Here is a 20,620-nt window from a genome sequence, read left to right as displayed (position 1 = left end):
TCAAATACTTGCCTATTTCCTTTTTGAAAGCATTGCTTTGCAGAACATAATTGCTTGATGTGTAGAAGAGCTTTTTGCTCATCTCCCTGGGTGTTTATTGATACTTTAACTCTGTGTTCTAATAGGACCATATACCCAAAATACACAACAATCAAATTTCTGTTGCAATGTCCTTGCCTAAGAAAAACTACAAAACTATAGATTCTCCAGTCTATTCAGGTATATGTCATCCTATCAACATTTTCCACACATTCTCGGATTTAAAAAAATTTATAGCTGCAGCACGAGCTTGAACCAGCCAAATGTTTAGTGTGGTGACCAGCTTGATGCAATACACCATTTGCAGCCTTAGTGTTTCATAAAAATTTAACAAAATTTTGCTTGTGCACATTGTACTTTTATTTATAAACCCAGGATCTTTCAAGTTACCTTGGTACATTCAAAAATGTTTACATACATACTGCTAAGTCCTTCTGTTCCTGCACCCATTTAAAAGTATTCATTCAGAGCTAGTTCTTCAGCGCTTGACGTCCTGCTTTGCGGAAACTGCCAAAGTGTTTGGCCTGGAAGTCAGCCTCAAGAAAACGGAGGTCCTCCATCAGCCAGCTCCCCACCATGACGACCAGCCCCCCCACATCTCCATCGGGCACACAAAACTCAAAACGGTCAACCAGTTTACCTATCTCGGCTGCACCATTTCATCAGATGCAAGGATCGACAATGAGATAGACAACAGACTCGCCAAGGCAAATAGCGCCTTGAAGACTACACAAAAGAGTCTGGAAAAACAACCAACTGAGAAACCTCACAAAGATAAGCGTATACAGAGCCATTGTCATACCCACACTCCTGTTCGGCTCCGAATCATGGGTCCTCTACCGGCATCACCTACGTCTCCTAGAACGCTTCCACCAGCGTTGTCTCCGATCCATCCTCAACATCCATTGGAGCACTTTCATCCCTAACGTCGAAGTACTCGAGATGGCAGAGGTCGACAGCATCGAGTCCACGCTGCTGAAGATCCAGCTGCGCTGGGTGGGTCACGTCTCCAGAATGGAGGACCATCGCCTTCCCAAGATCGTGTTATATGGCGAGCTCTCCACTGGCCACCGTGACAGAGGTGCACCAAAGAAAAGGTACAAGGACTGCCTAAAGAAATCTCTTGGTGCCTGCCACATTGACCACCGCCAGTGGGCTGATATCGCCTCAAACCGTGCATCTTGGCGCCTCACAGTTTGGCAGGCAGCAACCTCCTTTGAAGAAGACCGCAGAGTCCACCTCACTGACAAAAGGCAAAGGAGGAAAAACCCAACACCCAACCCCAACCAACCAATTTTCCCCTGCAGCCGCTGCAACCGTGTCTGCCTGTCCCGCATCGGACTTGTCAGCCACAAACGAGTCTGCAGCTGACGTGGACTTTTACCCCCTCCATAAATCTTCGTCCGCGAAGCCAAGCCAAAGATTACCTCCAAAGTGCATTACTTAACACCTTTCTGCATTAAAAGTGTGGCTGCCCATTTCACCAGTCTATACATGTTCTTTTAAATCCAAATTTTTTCAGAACATTTCATATACAAAGAAAAAAATTGATATGTATTAAAATATAATGCAATAGTATATGTTCTCTGATTTAAAGTACCTCCTTTACTTATGATAAATAGAAATAAATATGAGAACAAGAGTCTTTCATAAATAATTCTTTTTACATCAGTGGTTGATAGATGCATGTGAATCTTCTCTTCAATCTGCTAACTTTAGAAGTTAGCCAAAAGTATAGCTGTGTCATGGTGTGGAGCCTTATCTAGATTAGAAAGAGATTTGATCCAAAATTTCAGTCATTTTTAAATGGGAGTTCGGAAGCACCTCTGGATGATTAACCTGCACCAGTTCATATCTGAGATGTACAATTCCTTTCAAAAGTATGTATGTCAGTTTCAGACATGCAATAATTTGTTTCCCATTCATGCCTGATTTGTAATAAACAGTGCTCATTACCAAGCATCCACTAAATAATTTGTGTGAAGTGAAGGCAAAATTCCAGTCCTGAAGGAGCATGTGTCCTTTCATACCAGCACCTCTCAATGTCGGTCCTGCTGCTCCAACTCTCCCATCATTTCACAGAGATGCACATTATATACATGTGGATGCGGGGGTGGAGGAGTGGGGGGAGAACCACATCCTCAAGGGCAGCAATGCTGAAGGAGCCCTCATATTACAGCTGAAGAGGTGGTTAAAAGTAAATGGTGGAAATGAGTTCTCCCACACTTGCAAGCTTGAAGAAATTCTATTACCTCATTTCTATAGTTGGTGTTTCTAAACTTTAGAGCAGCAGCCTGAAATACAATCTTGAAACAGATTCAGCAGTCTCTCTCACACACACACCCACACCCACCCGCACCCACGCACGCACGCACGCACACCCCCCCCCCCCAACTAATCCTCTGCACTCATGTACAATCCCATAAGAGCAGAATGGCAAGAGATGCTCTCACATTCCTCACATCCTTTAACCCCTAGATAGTACGTTCAGAAGATAAAGGAACAGAAGCAGGCCATTTGGCCTATCGAGTCTTCTCTGCAAATCCACTCTCAACTAAACCGTTCTTGCATTTAGTTCCCAATTCTAGCCTTTTCCCCATATCCCTTGACACTGTGACTAATTAGATACCTATCAATCTCCTTTAAACTCCCCTAATGATTGGGCCTCTACAGCTCTATGTGGCCCTCTGTTTTAAATGGGTACCCTCTAATTCTAAGACTGTACCCTCTTGTCCTGGATTCACTCTCCAAGGAAACATCTTATTCATATCTACTCTGTCCAATCCTTTCAACATTCAAAATGTTTCTATGAGATCCCCTCTCATTCTTCTATACGCCAATGAATACAGTCCAAGAGCTGCTAAACATGTGTTGGCCCTTGCATTCCAGGAATCATCCTGGTAAATCTTCTTTGAACTCTCTCCAACATTATCCCTTCTATGATAAGGGGCCCAAAACTGCACAGTTCTCCAAATGGGGTCTCACCAGTGCCCCATCAACGCCTCCTCACTCTTATACACTATTCCTTCTGAAACGAATGCCAACACAACATCCACTTTCTTTACTGCTAATCCAACATGACAGTTAACCTTTAGGTCATCCTGCATGGGGACCCCCCCCCCCCCAATATCCCTTTACACTTCCGAATTTTGAATGTTCTCCTCATTCAAATAATAATCTGCCTGTTTACTTCCTCTTCCACAATTTATAACTGAACATTTCTCAACATTGTATCTCATCTGCCATTTCTTTGCCTGTTCCCCACAACCTGACAAAAGTGACATGTCCAGCACCAATTTACAACATCCTTCCTCAAAACAGGCCAGAATAATTGTTTCAAAATCTTATTTATGGTTTTCTTTACACCAAGATGACCACCTAAAGGTGTACTGTGGCCTAGATTTAAAATTTCATTCTGCTAATTTCTAGGAACAACCACCTGATGAATCACCCACCTCCCCCACTCTTCATTAGCTGAAATATCAAGAGGTCTCCATTTTCTCATCAACAATTCACCCTTCAAGTAATAACTACAAGCTATTTCTTTAATCTCCTGTTCACTTACTGCTTTGAGAGTTCTGCTGTCTGTTGCCGAATTAACTCTTTCCTTGACAAAGAGAAATCCTTGCTCTCATAATTACCCTGCTCTTTCAAAACCATTTCAGAAGCACCTGGCAAATCTCTATCAACTAGATCTTCTAAATAATTTTTTAGACACCAACCTTGTAACTACACACGCAGGGTATATCTCACAATTCTCTTCCACCTCATCCTTCCTAGGCCTACTTGTTAATCTCAAAACTGCCCCAACTTTATCCTCTGCCAAATCATTCCCTAATAAAAACAAGACACCCTGCATGGGTGACTTTGAAATTACTCCTACCACAACAGGTACCTTTAACTAATTCTGAATTTAGCACAATGTTATGAAGAGATATTGACTCTATTTCACCTCCAACACCTTTAATCAAAGTTGTCTCCCCTGTGTCAGTCTTTTGATCCAGAGATAAAATACTCTCCACCAACAATGACTGAGCAGCCCCAGTATCCCTAAAAATTTTAACTGGAACCTGTGGTTCTCCCTCCTTTACTGAAACAAAGCACTGAAGCAAAAGGTTTGAAAACATCTCTGACACCCTTACCAGGTTTGGAACATCTGCTCTCCTTAAATTCAAATGTTTGAATACACTCTTCTGGTAAAACCTCCTTTTCTCGTCTCTTTTTCAATATTACACAATTTGCAATAACATGACCAGGTTTCTTACAAAAATGACATACAAATCCAGAAGTTCTGTCCTTTCCCACCTTAATTTCTTCTTTTCTCTTAACATTCTCTCCAGACTTAATTTCAGACTTACAATCCTCCTCCACATTAAACCTCTGAACAGGCTTATTAATCTGTTCCACATTAACTCTCTGAAAATGCCTACTATTTTGAGATGTATTTTTGTGAATCAGGGCAAATTCATTTGCTAATCTAGCTGTTTGATGCCACGACCCCATGTCTCTCTCATTCAGGTATAATTTAATTTCATTTGGAACACACCTTTTAATTTTTTCAATTAACATCAATTCTCTCAATCTGTCAAAATCATTATTTATTCCTTTTGAGGCGCACAATTGGTCAAACCATACAGATTTCTTCAGAGCAAAATCCATATCAGATTGATTCCATGTTTTCACCAAAGTCCTAAATTTTTGTCTATATACTTCTGGAACCAACTCATAAGCTTTCAATACTGATTGTTTAACAGTATCATAATTTTCCACTTGCTGTGCAGTCAAGCTAGAGGATGCAGTTTGTGCTTTTCCCTTCAATACAATTTGGAGCATAAGAGGCCACTTTTCTTTTGGCCATCTTGATCTCTCATCAACCTTTTCAAAAAGCTGAAAATAGGTATCTATAGCTCCCTCATCAAAAGGAGGCACTAGATTTACCTCTCTACTCGCCAAAACCTCAGTTCTCTTATTTTCCTCCCTCTCAATTCTTAACTTCTCTAATTGAAACCATCTGTCCCTTTCAATTTCCTCGCTCTGTCTTTCAGCTTCCTCCAACTCATGTTTCCTCTCTTTCAACTTCCTCCAACTCATGTTTCCTCTGTCCTTCAGCTTCCTCCAACTCATGTTTCCTCTGTCTTTCAACTTCCTACAACTCATGTTTCCTCTGTCCTTCAGCTTCCTCCAACTCATGTTTCCTCCGTCTTTCAGCTTCCTCCAACTCATGTTTCCTCCGTCATTCAGCTTCTCCAACTCGTTTCCCCTGTCATTCAGCTTCCTCTGCCTGATGTCTCCTCTGTTTTTCACCCTCTTCTTTGTTTTCCGTTTGATCTGCCTCAAAATTATATTTCTCTCTTTCCACTACCACCCTCCATTTTTCTCTTTCTTCTACCACCCTCTATTTCTCTCTTTCTTCTTCCACCCTCAATTACTCCAATTCCAATTGCAACTCACCAGATCTATCCTCTGGAAAATCTTCTAAGTCTTTCTCAACAAATTTTCCCTCACTTACATAATATTCCACTATAATCTTCTGTATTTTGTGATAGTACAGATTCTATCACCAATGTGTATATGTACAGATTGTAGTGTAGAATGACTGTGATTGGCTGAGAGTGTAGCCACACCTACTGGCAGGTCTTAAAGGAGTGCATCTAGCCAGACCAGGTCATTCTGGACTGGTTGACCTACTTGTGATATGCTCCAGTCTTTTAGTTAATAAAAGCCTTGGTTTGGATCAACAAGTCTTTGATTCTTTTGACGTGCACTACAATTTTATTAACTAAAAAAATTTTGAAGGGAGGGAGTGTATGCTTCGGCTGGAATACCTCAACACCGACCCACAGTCAGCTACAGCCTCGAATTACTTTAAGCACTGGGTGAGATGCTTCGAAACATACTTACAGCTCTCTGATCCTGCCGTGATAGAGGACAACCATCGACTACTAATATTGATGACTATGGTGTCCCCAAGAGTCTACCAGAGTGTCCAGGATGCAACCACTTACACCGCAGCCATGAAGGTGCTGAAAGGGCTCTACGAGCAACTGGTGAACAGGGTGTATGCTCGGTACAAACTTGCAACAAGGAGGCAACAGCCCGGTGAGTCTTGTAGAGCTTATATTCAGGCACTAAGGGCAATGGGCAGGGACTGTGCCTGCACAGACAGAACTGCTGCGGAGACCACAGACAATCTGATTCAGGATGCCTACGTGGCCGGGGTTTGATCGAATGAGGTGAGGCAGCGCCTGCTAGAGCACGGGGGAGAAAACCTAGAGGACGTGATCCGGATCACAGAGATGATGGAGGCTGTGGTCTTAAGTATGGACATGTACTCTCGGGGCTGGATCCCACACTCTGATGTGAGTAGGATACCCTCCCTCTATCCTACTACTGCCGCTACGCTGCCCAATGCAACCCCAAAGTGTTATTTCTGCGGGAGGACACAGTCTCGGTAAGGGACCTTGCCCAAGCCGGATCTGGCGCAGCAGTGCCTTTAACCCAACCTCCCCCTATTCCTTCACCCCAGGTCATGTGCTTGAACAGAGGGACCAGCACCACCCCACCAGCTCAGGCCAGACTGTTGACAATGCCGTTGGGGAATTGAGCGAAGCAGTGGCCACACTCTACGGGCCTAGCAACCCCAATCTCGACGCCACGGCAGTCATGCCGGATGGTCAGGCCCCCTGACCAGTACAGCCCCTAACCTCCATCCACCCTGGGGTCAGTTCTCAAAGAAGGGGTGAATGTGATAGTACAGATTCTATCACCAATGTGTATATGTACATATGTACAGATGGTAGTGTAGGATGACTGTGATTGGCTGAAAGTGTAGACACACCTACTGGCAGGTCTTAAAGGATTGCTCCTAGCCAGACCAGGTCATTTTGGACTGGTCGACCTACTTGTGATATACTCCAGTCTTTTAGTTAAAAAAAGCCTTGGTTTGGATCAACAAGTCTTTGGTTCTTTCAACGCACTCTGCACTCTACCACCCTCCATTTTTCTCTTTCTTCTTCCACCCTCAATTTCTCCAATTCCAATTGCAACTCACCAGATCTATTCTCTGGAAAAGCTTCTAAGTCTTCCTCAACAAATTTTCCCTCACCTACATAATATTCCACTATAATCCTCTGTATTTGTATTTTCCTCATCCAATGCTCAGTCAATTTTTATGCCTTAAAATAACCAGCAGTTCCTCTTTTCTGTCTCTCTGCAGCTCCACAGGTGATGGTTGTGACAAAAATTTACCAACATCCATTGCAGCTGTTTTTCCACTCACAGGCTTTGAATTAGCTTGGAAAAAAAACCAATTAACTAATAACCCATTAAAACACGTGTTCAATCCGAAAATGTTAGGAGCCCAAAGGACTCCAAAACCCAGCAGCAATAGATATTCACCACGACAAATGGTTACTTAAACAAAATTTGCTTTCAATTATCTTTAAACATGGAAACAGAATCAAACTTTAACTTATCTCTATTTTAAACATACTTAATTTAACCCAACTTAACCCTCTTCTAATTCTAAGCGCACGTGTATGTAATATGTGTGGAAGTTTAGAAAAGTTCTTTGGTTCACAGTCCAATCTCACTTCTCATTCTTCCAAGTTCACTGGTTGTAGGCAATTTTTATACTGTGCACAACATTTAACATGTAAAAAGTTCACCAGGCTTTGGTGTTCAAATGGTAAATGGTTACTGCTCAGGAAGATTCTTGTGGGTTTCAGAGAGAGATTTGTTATACATTGAACACGCTCAAACTGATTCCCTTTGATCAGTCACTTCAGTGTCTTGCTGAAGAAACTTGCCCCATCAGGGTTTTCCAAATGATAACCTCCTCTTCTGCAGGTCACCACAGAGTTCCTTTTGTTTCCTTTATAGAGTGAAACACTCTAGCCAGTCATTTCCTCTTGTATGGACCACAAGGATTTTCAATAGGCTAAACTCAGACTCACAACCTTTCTTTAAAATGGGGTTTCAACAAGCTTCCAGCTTGCCATGCTGTAGAAACCAGTTCTCTCTCTCTCTCTCTCTCTCTCTCTCTCTCTCTCTTAGAGAAAGCCTGTTTGGTCTCCTCTCTCTCTGCTTGCAAAACCACATGACCTTCTTATAACAGCAAACTGCATCCAGACAGATTTTGGCACCGGACCCAATCTTCTGAGTCTGTTCATTTGTTGCTTTCAAATCAATAATCCATTACTCCACAGCATGTCCAATTAGCACCTACTTGTGAAGTCCCTATAGGCATCCTTCAAAGTTTTTGCAAAGGCACTCAGAGCCTGGAGTTTCTGGCTTGAGCACAGCTCTGGCATTTTAAATGAGATCTGTTTTTTGAAGTGTTTGTGTTTGTTTGTGACCTCCACAATCTATCTCCTTCAAAAACATATCTATATACAATATAAAATATGATATAATCCTTCACAATCTTCATAAATATTCTTTGCTTCTTTACAGCATCTTCCCAAAAGTACGCTTCCCAAAACTGAACACTATACTCCAAATGGGGCCTCATCAACATCTTATACAACTGTAACATGACTTCCCAACTTCTATACTCAATAATCTGACTGAGGAAGGTCACTGTGCTGAAGTTAGCAGTTAGCATGATGCTATTACAACTCAAGTGACCTGGGTTTGAATCTGCCGCTGACTGTAGGAAGTTTGTATATTCTCTCCATGTCTGTGTGGGTTTTGGCTGGGTGCTCCAGTTTCCTCCCACCCTTGAAAACATACAGGGTTATAGGTAAATTTGGGTGCAATTGGGCAGTACAGGTTTAAATGGCGGAATTGGCTTCTACAGTGCCGTAATTAGGATTTATAGAAGTTTGTACATTCTGTCCGTGTCTGTGTGGGTTTTGGCTGGGTGCTCCAGTTTCCTCCCACTCTCCAAAACATACAGGATTTTAGGTAAATTTGGGTGCAATTGGGCGGTACAGGTTTAAATGGCAGAATTGGCTTCTACAGTGCCGTAATTAGGATTTATTTATAAATTCCTCTGCTCTCCTTCCCAAATGATCAAAATCCTGCTTCACTCTTTGGCAAATGCCTTCATTATCTACAATACCAGGTACTTTAGTTATTTGTAAACTTGCTAATCATGGCATGTACATTTCCATCAAAATCACTGAGATGGATGACAAACAGCAACCCTGTGGTACACTATTAGTCACAGGTCACCCGTCCAACCTTCCCCCATCACCCTCATCTTTTGGCTATCTCTCCTTGGATTCCATGCGATCTAACCTTCCAGAGGAGTATATCATATGCAAATACCTTGCTGAAATCCATACACCTGCATACAACTTAGCTTAATTTGGTATATTGCTTTGATTTCATCATTCTCTTCATGCTCCTTCCTTCATTCACTCTCCTTATCTCATTAACCGTTTTTTCTCTGGACTCCTCCAAAGCTAGCCTTCAGCACAGCCCAAGTTTATTCAGTGCAAATTCCTCATTCCACACAGACAGTACCTATGGACAGTAATGAACCGAGGTCTCTGGCACTGTGAAAAACACGATTCCACTGGATGTACTACTGTACCATCCTACACTCCTTGGTTTCATGAGTATAATTTAGTGAGATCCAGATTCATAAGGCAATCTTCTTGACTTACAGACATTATTCCATTTGTTGCACATTTAATGTCAGAAGGATAACAAATGCCCATCATAATTCTAAATGTTTTAACTCATTCTTTAATCTGTACAGCCACATACGTGCAATGAATCTAAAGAGGGGATGTACAATGAATGTAATGTGATGAGTGCATTTTACCTGATGAGCAACAACTTGCCAAATGAATCCAAAGAGTCACTGTATCCATTTGGAATTATTGTATCTTCTGGAGCTTCAGCATCAAACCAAACTTTCCAAAGCTTCTCATTTTTAGTTATCTGTAACCAGATTTACAAACCAAACTATTTTATAAACATTGAAAAAAATCAAAATGGCATTACTTGCGAAACACTTTTAACTACTGGACTAAAGTTCCAGATCTCCTTGTGGTTTGAGATAGTCATATCCTGATTAGAATTATCCTAGATACCCTACCTCCCTGTCAAATTTCATTGGGATTTATCAGTGGACCTATAGGCCAATATTGCCCATTTTAAGTGCAACTTGCAATTCTCCAGTATCAACATGTCTAATAAGAGTCAGTGGCATGATAAAAAGGATCAAGAAGGAAAGTATCTAAAAGGAAACTCTACAAGATCAGCCTGTGATACCAGCAGGCTACTGGCATTTGAAACACATTTGGACAGATTTATGGAGAGGAAGAATTTTGAAGGAAATAGACCAAATGCTGGCATAAAGGACTTTAAAAAATTTAAAAAAAATTTTTCACACTATGAACCATACTGACCAAAATACACACAAGCATTTAATATACAGTGTCATTTTCTCCCCTTTTCCCCCTCCCTTCCCTCCCTCCTTCACCCCCCCACCCACTCAACGTTCAACATATTTGATACATTAAACCCATTAAACAATGTCATCACACAATGAAAATAAACAAGAAACTTGTGTCTTCTACTTTTACATACTGGGTCAGTTCATTTCGTCTTCTCCTTCTGTCATTTTAGGCGGTGGAGGTTCGTGGTAGGACTTTTCTGTTGTGTTCCACGTACGGTTCTCAAATTTGTTCGAATACTGTGATGTTATTTCTTAAATTATATGTTATTTTTTCCAATGGAATACATTTATTCATTTTTATGTACCATTGCTGTATTCTCAGGCTATCTTCTAATTTCCAGGTTGACATCATACATTTTTTTGCTACAGCTAAGGCTATCATAATAAATCTTTTTTGTGCTCCATCCAAATCGAGTCCAAGTTCTTTACTTCTTATATTATTTAGAAGAAAGATCTCTGGATTTTTTGGTATGTTGCTTTTTGTGATTTTATTTAATACCAGGTTTAGATCTTCCCAAAACTTTTCCACTTTCTCACATGCCCAAATTGCATGTACTGTTGTTCCCGTTTCCTTCTTACAGCGAAAACATCTATCTGATACTATTGGGTCCCATTTATTTAACTTTTGGGGCGTGGTGTATAGCCTTTGTAACCAATTATATTGTATCATGCGTAACCTCGTGTTTATTGTATTTCTCATAGTTCCGGAGCATAGCTTTTCCCATGTTTCATTCTTTATCTTTAGATCTTGTTCCCATTTTTGTTTGGGTTTACAGCTTGTTTCCTCATTCTCTTTCTCTTGCAGTTTGATCTACATGTTTGTTATAAATCTTTTAATTATCATTGTGTCTGTAATCACATATTCAAAATTGCTTCCTTCTGGTAACCTAAGCCTGCTTCCCAATTTGTTCTTCAAGTAGGTTTTCAGTTGGTGGTATGCAAATATTGTACCATAAATGATACCATATTTGTCCTTCATTTGTTCAAAAGATAACAATTTATTTCCCGAAAAACAATTTTCTATTCTTTTGATCCCTTTTCTCTCCCATTCTCTAAAGGAAAGGTTATCTATTGTGAAGGGGATTAGTTGATTTTGCGTCAGTATTAGTTTTGGTAGTTGATAATTTGTTTTATTCCTTTCTACGTGAATCTTCTTCCAAATGTTGAGCAGATGGTGCAGTACTGGTGAATTCCTATGTTGCACCAGCTTTTCATCCCACTTATATAGTATATGTTCGGGTACCTTCCCCCCTATTTTATCTAGCTCTAATCTGGTCCAATCTGGTTTTTCCCTTGTTTGATAAAAATCTGATAGGTATCTTAATTGTGCTGCTCTATAATAATTCTTAAAGTTTGGTAGCTGTAAGCCCCCTTGTTTGTACCATTTTGTTAATTTATCTAGCGCTATCCTCGGTTACCCCCATTTCCATAGGAATTTCCTAATTATTTTCTTTAGTTCCTTGAAGAATTCCTCTGTTAGGTGAATTGGTAATGATTGAAATAGGTATTGTATCCTTGGGAAGATATTCATTTTAATGCAATTTACCCTTCCTATCAGTGTTAGTGGTAAGTCTTTCCAATGTTCTAAGTCGTTTTGTAATTTCTTCATTAATGGCTGATAATTTAGTTTGTATAGATGGCCTAGATTATTATCTAGTTGTATACCTAGGTATCGAATTGCTTGTGTTTACCATCTAAATGGTGATTCTTTCTTAAACTCTGTGAAATCCGTATTATTCATTGGCATTGCTTCACTTTTATTTGCATTGATCTTGTACCCCGATACTTCTCCATATTCCTTCAATTTCTTATGTAATTCTTTTATTGATATTTCTGGTTCTGTTAAGTATACTCTGATGTCATCTGCAAATAGACTGATTTTATATTCCTTCTCTTTTATTTTTATCCCTCTTATTTTATTTTCTGTTCTTATCAGTTCTGCCAGTGGTTCTATAGCTAACGCGAACAGTGAGGGAGATAGTGGACATCCCTGCCTTGTTGATCTACTTAATTTAAATTGATTTGATATATATCTATTTACTGTCACCTTCACCAATGGTTCCTTATATAATGCTTTAATCCAATTAATATATTTCTCTGGTAGGTTGAACCTCTGTAGTACTTTGAATAAATAATTCCATTCTACTCTGTCAAAGGCTTTCTCTGCATCTAAGGCAACCGCCACTGTTGGCGTCTTGTTTCCTTGTACTGCATGGATTAAGTTAATGAACTTACAAATATTGTCCATTGTTCATCTTTTCTTAATAAATCCAGTTTGATCTAGTTTTACTATTTTTGGTACACAGTCGGCCAATCTATTTGCTAATAGTTTAGCTATTATCTTATAATTTGTGTTAAGTAGAGATATTGGTCTATATGATGCTGGTGTTAGTGGATCTTTCCCCGTCTTTGGTATTACTGTAATTATTGCTGTTTTGCATGAATCTGGCATTTTTGTGTTTCTTCAATCTGGTTCATTATTTCCAGGAGAGGAGGAATGAGTAAGTCTTTAAATGTTTTACAGAATTCTATTGGGAGTCCATCCTCTCCTGACATTTTATTGTTTGGTAGTTTTCTTTAATATATCCTGTATTTCCTCTATTTCAAATAGTTTTTATTAATTTATTTTGCTCCTCTTCTTGCAATTTTGGTAGTTCAATTTTAGCTAGAAACTCATCTATTTTGTCTTCTTTCCCTTCGTTCTCAGTTCGATATAGTTGCTTGTAGAATTCCTTGAAGTTTTCATTGATCTCTGTTGGATTATATGTAATTTGTTTGTCCTTTTTCCTTGATGCCAATACCGTTCTTTTAGTTTGTTCTGTCTTAAGCTGCCAAGCTAGTATTTTGTGTGTTTTTTCTCCTAGCTCATAATACTTCTGTTTTGTCTTCATTATGTTCTTCTCCACGTTATATGTTTGTCGTGTTTCATATTTTATTTTTTTGTCCGCCAATTCTCATCTTTTTGTTATATCTTCCCTTATTGCTAATTCTTTTTCTGTACTTGCTATTTCCCTTTCACCTGTTATATTTCCTGATTGTAGTCCTTCTTCATCTTAGTTACATAACTTATTATCTGCCCTCTAATGAACATTTTCATTGCATCCCATAGTATAAACTTCTTTCACTGATTCCGTATTTATTTCAAAGTACATTTTAATTTGTTGCTCAATTAATTCTCTAAAATCCTGTCTTTTAAGTAGCATGGAGTTTAATCTTCATCTATACGTTCTCGGTGGGATGTCCTCCAGCTCTATTGCTAATAACAGGGGTGAGTGATCCGATAACAATCTATCTTTATATTCCATTTTCCTAACTCTCCCTTGGATGTGGGCTGATAACAGGAACAGGTCTATCCTTAAGTATGTTTTATGTCTACCCAAATAATATGAGTATTCCTTCTCCTTTGGGTGTTGTCTCCTCCATATATCCAAAAGTTGCATTTCCTGCATCGATTTAACCATAAATTTGGTTACTTTGTTCCTTCTGCTAGTCTTTTTTCCAGTTTTATCCATCTTTGAGTCCAAATTAAGGTTAAAGTCCCCTCCTATCAGTATATTCCCCTGAGTATCTGCAATCTTCAAAAAGATATCTTGCATAAATTTTTGATCCTCTTCATTAGATGCATATACATTGAGCAAATTCCAAAATTCTGAATATATCTGAATCTTTATCATTACATACCTCCCTGCTGGATCTATTATTTCCTCCTCTATTTTGATTGGTACATTTTTATTGATTAATATAACTACTCCTCTGGCTTTTGAATTACATGATGCTGCCGTTATGTGCCCTACCCGGTCTCTCCTTAATTTCTTGTGTTCCACCTCCGTTAGATGTGTTTCCTGCCGAATGCTATATCAATTTTTTCTTTCTTCAGTAAATTTAACAGCCTCTTCCTTTTGATTTGGTTATATATTCCATTAATATTTATAGTCATATAGTTCAACATGGCCATTTCATACTTTGTTTACCTTTCCTTTCCACTTCCTCACCACCACCTTTCTCCCTTATCCATTTCTGCTTTCTTTTTTTGAATACACTGTAAGACAACACTTCTAAAACATAAAATATTTCCACTATTCCCACATCTAAAATTCACTTTACCCCAAATGTCCCCCCCCACTTTCTGAGTTGCCCCTTATCCCTTGCCGGGCAACCACATTTCCCCTCTCCATTTGGATTGCGAACCCGCTCGCAAGCGTCAACTGATTTCGCAGTGACTGTTATTCTCTCCCACCCAACCCCCTCCAGAAAAGACTTTTATCTTCACATATAACATAGCTCACCCTCTTAATTCCCCCCTTACTTCTTTTCTTCCCCTTCTTAGTTCTTACTTATACATTATTTTTCTTCTTTATGTGAAGTTTGTTGTCATTCTTGTTCTTGTTACATCTCTTCATCTCTCTCTCTGTCCTGCAGGCGTTCTGCAAATTCTCGTGCTTTCTCCGGATCCGAGAACAGTCTGTTTTGCTGCCCCGGGATAACTATTTTAAGCACCGCTGGATATCTTAACATAAATTTATAGCCTTTCTTCCATAGGATTGATTTTGCTGCGTTAAACTCCTTCCTCTTCTTCAGGAGCTCAAAACTTATGTCTGGGTAAAAAAAAAAAATTACCTTTGTATTCCAGTGGCTTTTTGTCTTCTCTCATTTTTTTCATTGCCTTCTCCAATATATTTTCTCTTGTCGTATATCTCAGGAATTTTACTAGAATGGATCTTGGTTTTAGTTGTGGCTGTGGTTTTGGGGGCTAATGTTCTGTGTGCCCTTTCTATTTCCATTCCTTCCTGTAATTCTGGCATTCCTAGGACCCTGGGGATCCATTCTTTTATAAATTATTTCATATCTTTGCCTTCTTCATCTTCCTTAAGGCCCACTATCTTTATATTGTTTCTCCTATTATAATTTTCCATTATATCCATCTTCTGAGCTAACAACTCCTGTGTTTCTTTAACTTTTTTATCAGATTCTTCCAGTTTGCTTTTTAAGTCGTCCACTTCCACTTCTACGGCTGTTTCTCGTTCTTCCACCTTGTCTACTCTTTTCCCTATTTCTGTCATTACCATCTCTAATCTACTCACTTTTTCTTCTGTACCTTTTATTCTTCTTTTTATTTCACTAAATTCTCGTGTCAGCCATTCTTTTAATGCTTCCATATATTCTTGAAATTTTTTTTTATCCATGTACTGTCCCTTCCCTTATCTTCCATTTCCCTGTGCAGAGCTTGTTCTCCCTCCTCTTCCCCTGAGTACACTCCAGGACCTGTGTCCTCTACCTCTCTTCCTTGTATCTGTGTCTCTTCTGACTTTCTTGTTGGGCTGTTTATCTCAGTTTGCTGGGTATTTTTGTTTTTATTAATGGTGTCTTGATGTTGGTCCTCTTCCTCTGGGCTGGTCATCTGCTGAGTCTCTGATTTCCTTTTTTCACTCTCCTCCTTCTTGTTCCCGTTATTTTCTGTATCTTCCTGCTGGGAGCCCTGCTGTTGGGTCTTACTCAGCTGTTCGTGCTGTGGAGTTCCATTCCACAGCTGGTCCCCCCTCCCGTCGGTGTTGTCTTTGTCGTGCGCATCGCGCATGCGCAACTCCTCACGCATGTGGAGTTGCGCACCTCTGTTTGGCTCCATGAGCCATCCTTGTAGTCCTGCGCTCGGTGGGTTGCAACCCTTCGGGGCTTCCACTGACCTCAGGGAGTGGGCTCCTCTCTCCATGGCGGGTCCCTGCTTCTTCGTACAGGTAAGGCCTTCACCTTTCTCTTCCGACGTCTTTCCTTCTTCTTTTCTTCCCGTTGTTTTTGGCTTTTCTTTCTTTGGTGCTATTTCCTCCACACCTTTTGTTTTTAATTTGTTGTGGTTTGTGTGTCTGTGGCTTTGCTTTTTCTTTACTTTTTTCCTTCTTTTCTGGGGAGGGCTGGTATTCCCCTACCGGCCACTACTGCATCACGTGACTCCTTGCTGGCATAAAGGACTTGCTCAGAACACCAACTTGGTACGCATGGACATTGGGCTGAAAGGCCTGTTCTGTGCTGCATTACTCTCTGATTAGTTCTATCTTCATTCAGGACTCAGTCCTCATCATTCGTTTCAATAGTTTAGCCCTTTCCTACCCCATGGCTGGTAAAACCATCGAACGTTACAGCACAGAAAACTGGCCATTTGGTCTGTGCTGACAACTATTTTGCTGCTCCCTCTCCATAACCCTCCAGACCTCTCCTATCCAATGTGGCGACACACATAGTTGCTGGTTGGGTGAATCAGCTCTGTGGGTTACACATGTGCCAGCAAAGCAGCCACGTCAAAGATGGTGGCGTGTGGTTCGTCTTTTCCGACAGAGGCTTGCGGCCCGCATGCACGCGGACAGCATGTTTGCTTCACTAGGAAATGGTTTCTGGCATGTGGGGGGAGGGGGGTGGGAGATTTGAAGGCCTTAAAACAGCAGCACGCTATAGACTCAATAAACTTCACGAGTTCTGACAACCCCACTGTCTGCTGGTCTCATTTGTTCATTCAGTTAACTTGCACGCTACATTGGTGATCCCGACATGTCTAAACACTTCTGGACTCCTTAACATGAACACAGCAGCAGTGAGTGCCAAAGTGCTAAAACTACCTACTTTCTGGATATTCCGCCCCACAAATGGTTTGGACAGGTGGGGCACAGTTCCAGATAAAATAAATCATCTCCGACTCCTCCAAATACTACATCAGCTCCTTGAACCAGGAAACCGCTGCCAGAATAGACGACCTCATACAAAACCCATCGGAGGAAGGTAAATACAACGTGATGAAATCGTTACTCATCAGTACGTACAGGCTCTCCAGGCACGAGAGGGCAGCCAGGCTCATACACCTGGACGACCTAGGGGACAGAACGCCATCCACCCTCATGGATGAAATGCTCACAACTGTCTCATGTTTGAGCAGGCATTTTTAGAACAGCTGCCTAATAACATTCAGATGCTGCAGATGCAGACTTCAGCGACCCCAGAAAGGTCGCTGCCAAAGCGGACATTATTTGGCAGACCAAACAAGAAAATTAGTCCACTATCAGTCAGCTGATCCGATTGCAAGTAGAGCCGCAAACCAACCCCCACCCGCCCGGAGACCAACTTTCTACCATCAAAGGTGGATGGCAGATACCCGTAAATGCCAGCAGCCCTAAGCAATTCTGGGAACACCACGGCCAGTAGCCGCTGATGCTTTGGAGGTTGGCCACCCAGACAGTCTCCTCATTAGTGACAAAGTCTCAGGCCGCAGGTTTCTCATTGACACAGACATGGTAATCTGTGTAATCCTGCCAATGGGGCTCAAGACCCACACAAGACCCTGCAGCCCCACCCTTCGAACAACCAACAACAGCTTGATAAAGACTTTCGGGAAATGACGGTTGGCGATGCGGTTAGGAGACAAGACTTTCAACTGGGACTTCACACTTGCTTTAGTGGAAAAACCACTCCTAGGTGTAGATTTCTTGAGGGCACATAGCCTGCTAGTTGACCTAAAGGCCAAATGGTTGGTGGTTGCCAAAATGTTCCAAACCTTCCCTCTCAGGGAAGCTGGAATGCCAGTCCCTCAACTAGCCTCGGTGCGTCCTCCACCGAGAATACAGCCACATTTTGGCTGAGTTCCCATCAATCCTCAGGCCTCAGTTCACATCTACTATGTTGAAGCATGGCATCCAACACCATATCACCACCCAGGGGCCACCCCTCCATGCACGTGCCCGATGGCTACCTCCAGATAAGCTGCACCTGGGAAAAGAAGAGTTCAAATGCATGGAGGAACTGGGCATTGTTCGCAGATCCAAAAGCCCTGGGCCTCACTGTTACACAGGGTCCTGAAGGCATCCGGTGGTTGGTCTCATGCGGGGACTACAGGTGCCTCAATGATGCCACCACTCCAGATCGTTATCCTGTCCCCCACATCCAGGATTTCACCACCAACCTACACAGTGCTCGAATCTTCTCCAAAGCTGACCCGGTGTGGGGTTACCACCAGATCCCCGTATACCCCGATGATGTCAAGAAGACAACCATAATTACTCCTTTTGGCCTCTTCGAGTTCCTGCACATGCCCTTTGGCCTCAAGAATGCGGCACAAACATTCCAGCGCCTCATGGATGCGGTTGGTAGGAATTTAGATTTCCTGTTCCTCTATCTGGATGACATCCTCATCACTGGCAAAGATCAGCAGGAACACGTTTCCCACCTGCGCCAGCTGTACTCCCGCCTCAGCGAGTTCGGCCTCACCGTCAAACTGGCCAAGTGCCAGTTCGGATTGGAGGTCATCAACTTCCTGGGCCATAGGATCACTAGGGATGGCGCAGCACCTCTACCAACTAAAGTGCAAGCCAATCGCCAATTCACCAGGACTAACACGACAAAAGGTGGATGTGGTTTCATCCCAGCAGCCGCCAGCATCATGTCCCCGCTTTTCGCCATGATGGCTGCAACAAAGAAGGACCTGGCATGGGATGACAAGACTGCAGCAGCTTTCCAACAAACCAAAGATGCCCAAGCCAATGCCACATTGATTGTACATCCAAGGACAAATGTCCCCACCATCCTAACTGTCGATGCTTCAAGCGCCGTACTCAAACAGCTCATGGATGGAGATCCCTAGTGTTTTTCAGATGACACTTACGACCACCAGAGCTGGAATATAGCGCTTTCAAAAGGGAGCTACTTTACCTCGCAGTGCAGCATTTCTGATACTTCCTGGAGGGGATGCCATTCACGATCTTCACGGTCCATAATCCTTCTGTGTTTTTGAAAGGTTCAGAACCCTGGTCAGCCCATCGGCAGCAAAACCTCACCTAAATCTCCGAGTTCACCACGGACATCCGGCACCTCTCAGGGAGAGAGGACGTGGTGGCGGATGCCCTTTCCAGGACCATGCTTCAAACATTGTCACCAGGCCTTGATTACTCGGAGCTTGCACAGGCCCAACAGGAAGATGCCAAGACTCGCACTTTCTGCACCTGCCATCACTGCGGGACCTACAACTGGGTCGGGACGGCAGGACACTAATCTGTAACCTGTCCACGGGCCACCCCCGACCTGAAGTCCCTGCTCCGTGGAGGAGGAGGGCATTCGACTCAATTCACAGCCTTTCCCACCCCTCCATCAAAACTACAGTCCACACGATTTCCTCTCGTTTCATATGGCATGGCTTGCGAAAGCAGGTTAGTGAATGGGCACAGATGTGCACGCACTGTCAAAGGGTCAGGGTCCACGGGCACACTAAGGCATCCATCCAGCAGTTCAAGATGCTGACCCGCAGATTTGCCCACATGCACATCGATATCATGGAGACCTTACAAGTCTCCAAGGGCTACCTTTACCTCCTCACCATCGTCGACTGGTTTACCAGATGGCCGGAGGCTATCCCCATCACCGAATCCACAGTGGACACCTGCGCCAGAGTCCTGTTGTCCACGGGAATATCCCGTTTCAATATTCCAGTACATTTAACCACAGACCGAGGTGTCCTTTGGTCAGAATTAGCCAGCCTTCTCAGCGCACAACTTCACCACACCACGCCACCCCCCAATCCAATGGCCTGGTTGAATGTTTTCACAGGCATCTCAAATCGGTCCTGAAGACTGTGCAAACTTTGAATAACCCAGACGCTAGCACCGGTTCTGGGGTGGGGGAGGAGAGTTGTGTGGTGGTGCACGTAGCTGATGGTCGGGCGAAGCAGCTCCGTGTGTTACACGTGCATCACCAGAGCAACTGTATCAAGGATGGCGCTGCGTGGTTCATCTTTTCGAACACAGGCTTGGGGCCTGTATGAGCATGGGCAGTGCGTTTGCATCATTATGAGATGACTTCCGACATGTGGGGGGAAGGAGCTTTGAAGGCCTTAAAAGAGTTCTGATGAGCCCATCGACTGCTGGTCTCGTTTGTTTGTTCAGTTAGCTCGCACGCTACACCATGTATCTATCCAATCTATTTTTATCACTCAAGATCGAGCCTGCATTCACATTAAATGGCAGCTCATTCCACACTCCCACCACTCTCTGAGTGAAGAACTGACCCCTAATGTTCTCCCTAAACCTTTCAGCTTAAAACTATGACCTCTCGCATTTATCTCTCCAATTTTGTGTAAGAAGCCTACATGCATCCACTCTGTCTATACCTCTCATAATCTTGTAAACCTCTATGAAAGCT

The 20,620-nt window shown here is 42.2% G+C and overlaps 1 protein-coding gene across 1 annotated transcript in view; it reads right to left on the bottom strand.

Moving 5' to 3' along the window:
- Nucleotides 1–20,620, bottom strand: part of LOC138737388 (dynein axonemal heavy chain 8-like) — a 397,732-nt gene that overhangs the window by 81,461 nt on the left and 295,651 nt on the right. Inside the window, exon 36 of the mRNA XM_069888135.1 lies at nt 9,815–9,933. Within this exon, the coding sequence (XP_069744236.1) occupies nt 9,815–9,933 (119 nt within the window). The remainder of the gene's footprint in view (nt 1–9,814; nt 9,934–20,620) is intronic.

This window comes from Narcine bancroftii, chromosome 6 (genome assembly GCF_036971445.1).
Source record: "Narcine bancroftii isolate sNarBan1 chromosome 6, sNarBan1.hap1, whole genome shotgun sequence".
Lineage (NCBI taxonomy): Eukaryota > Metazoa > Chordata > Chondrichthyes > Torpediniformes > Narcinidae > Narcine > Narcine bancroftii.
The sequence above is the reverse complement of the archived record's forward strand: the minus strand, read 5'-3'. Positions and strand labels throughout refer to the sequence as shown.